Here is a 2,371-nt window from a genome sequence, read left to right on the forward strand (position 1 = left end):
TATATTGAAAGATGGTAAAAATGGAGCGCACATAGCACTACTCATAAAAAAGATAACAACATTAAAATAGTAAATTATAAATAAAATAACATATTCCTAAGATACTACTTCTAATACTACTAATAATTATAATATTAATATAATATTATAACATAATATTCCTAGTTCTGAGAAGAAAAAAAACAGATTTGAAACACAGTACTCTGTTTCAGTTTTTGTTTCTAAACTCTGTTTTCTTCTAATTCTTCTTATTGTTGTTGAGAAAATCAAGCAAAACGGTGCTTTCACATTTGGGACACTTTGGATCATTCTCGGAGAGCATCACATACATGAGACAGCGAGGACAACCAACGAGTAACATCGAGGTTGCTTCGGGGCTGTTCGGTCCATTCTCAGATGAAACACAAGAACTCGGCGGCGACACCGAAGCTGATCGTGTTGGTGATGATTCCATTCTTCTTCGTTCAACTCTTGGTGGTGATAGGTTCAGCTTCAAATCAAGCTTTGGTCCACTTCCGTTTCTTCGACTCATCCTTTGAATTTCTTTGTTTTCTGCATAAAAATAATCACATAATATATAAATTAAATCATAAGAGAAGAGATTAGAAGAAGATTAAGAAAAAGGAATAGGAATAAGAAGAAGAAAAATTAATTGATAACTTACAAGAAGAGGTGGAAGAAGGAAGAGAGAAAATAATAATAATGATGATAATAAGATTATAAGAGTGATGTGTTATGGTTTTGATGTGAGGATGGAAGGAGGTTGAAGGAGAATTTATATACAGAGAAAGTGAAGGGTGAATTAAAGGTTAATTAAATTGAGGAGGGTGTAAGGTGTAGAGAGAGAAAGAAGAGAGAGAAATGAGTAGAAAAAAGAGTGTAAATTGAGGCCAAGAAATGTATTAATTGTTTGGAAAAATAGCAACAAGTATGCAACAATTGGAAATTTGGAGTAAATAATGCAATTACACTAACTGCACAACAGGCCCTTTCTTCATTCATTGCTTAACAAGTATTTTTTTTTGTATTTTTTAAATGAGTCGGTGTTTAGGGAAAAAATAAATAAAACTTTTTTAATTTTAATTTTAATTCTATGATTTTATTTAAATTCACATCTAAATCATGCACTAATGGACAAATAAGATTGGTCATCTAGATTAATTGATTTTAAAGTTAATTTTAAAATAGAAATAACTTTTAGATACAGTTCTTTAGGTCTGGTTCTTACTATTTTCTAATAAAAACATGACAAATATACTTAAATATCATTTTTTTATTATATTTTTTTTTATATTTTTATACGTATTAAGAAATACAATCATTATTATATAAAAAAAGAAAAGCTATATTTTTTTTACAAAATTGTCTTTAATTTTTATTTTTTTATTTTATTTAAATTCAGATGAAAAATAAGATTGCTCATCTAAATTAATTAATTTTAAAGCCAATTTTATAATTGTCTAAAAACATTGGATAAATCGGAGTTCAATTATGATTTAAGTGAAATTTAAGTAATAATTATTTTTAATTTAAATGATTTAATGTTAAGTTTACTTTATTATATTTTTGTTTTTTATTATGAATCGTTTTGTTACTTTTACATTAAGAAATATAAATATTATTATATATTAAAAAGATAAATATAAATAATTGATAGAATTGAAAATACTAAATATTTATAAATTTAATAGAAAAATATTATTAATAATTTATTATTACTATTAATTTATAATTTATTATAATTTTTCTCAAAATTACATAGTAATTTTATAATTTTTTTCGCACATATTAATAATTTTAATTAATAATTTTTTATAATTTTTTCTCAAAATGACATAATAATTTTATAATTTTTCCGCACGTATTAATAATTTATTTAATAATTTTTGGTTTTACATTTTCACACATATTAAAAAATATATTTATAATTGTATAAAAACTAAAATTTTAAAATTTTCTTTTTCATTAATTGTAATAAAATAATATATTTAAAGAATTAAAAAAATAAATAATAAATATTTGAAACTATAACAAATATCATTAATGATTCATTAATATTTATAAAACAACTTATAATTTTGTTATAATTTGTTTTTCCAAAGCTACTTATAATAAAAAAATTAGAGGGAGTGGTGTCTTATATTCAATGATTTAATTAATAACTTTTATTAATTTAAGACTAACCAATCTCTTTATTATTTAAAATATTACAGTAGTTACAAAAATAGTTATTAATATCTAACCCTACACCAATATTATTTAATATCAACCAAGTAGTAAAGCATCAATTCTTTTTTAATTGTACTATCAATGGAAGAAAAACAGGTGTAATAGATGAGGCGAGTTTCAAAATCTTAAATATTCAGCGGCG

The 2,371-nt window shown here is 23.1% G+C and overlaps 1 protein-coding gene across 1 annotated transcript; it reads right to left on the minus strand.

Annotated features, from left to right (window-relative positions):
* Positions 1-238: 238 nt before the first annotated feature.
* Positions 239-532, minus strand: LOC131615212 (protein GL2-INTERACTING REPRESSOR 1-like). Its single transcript, XM_058886690.1, has one exon. The coding sequence runs from the start codon at positions 530-532 to the stop codon at positions 239-241; it is 294 nt and encodes a 97-aa protein (XP_058742673.1).
* Positions 533-2,371: the final 1,839 nt, after the last annotated feature.

This window comes from Vicia villosa, linkage group LG6, assembly GCF_029867415.1.
Source record: "Vicia villosa cultivar HV-30 ecotype Madison, WI linkage group LG6, Vvil1.0, whole genome shotgun sequence".
NCBI classification, from domain to species: Eukaryota; Viridiplantae; Streptophyta; class Magnoliopsida; order Fabales; family Fabaceae; genus Vicia; species Vicia villosa.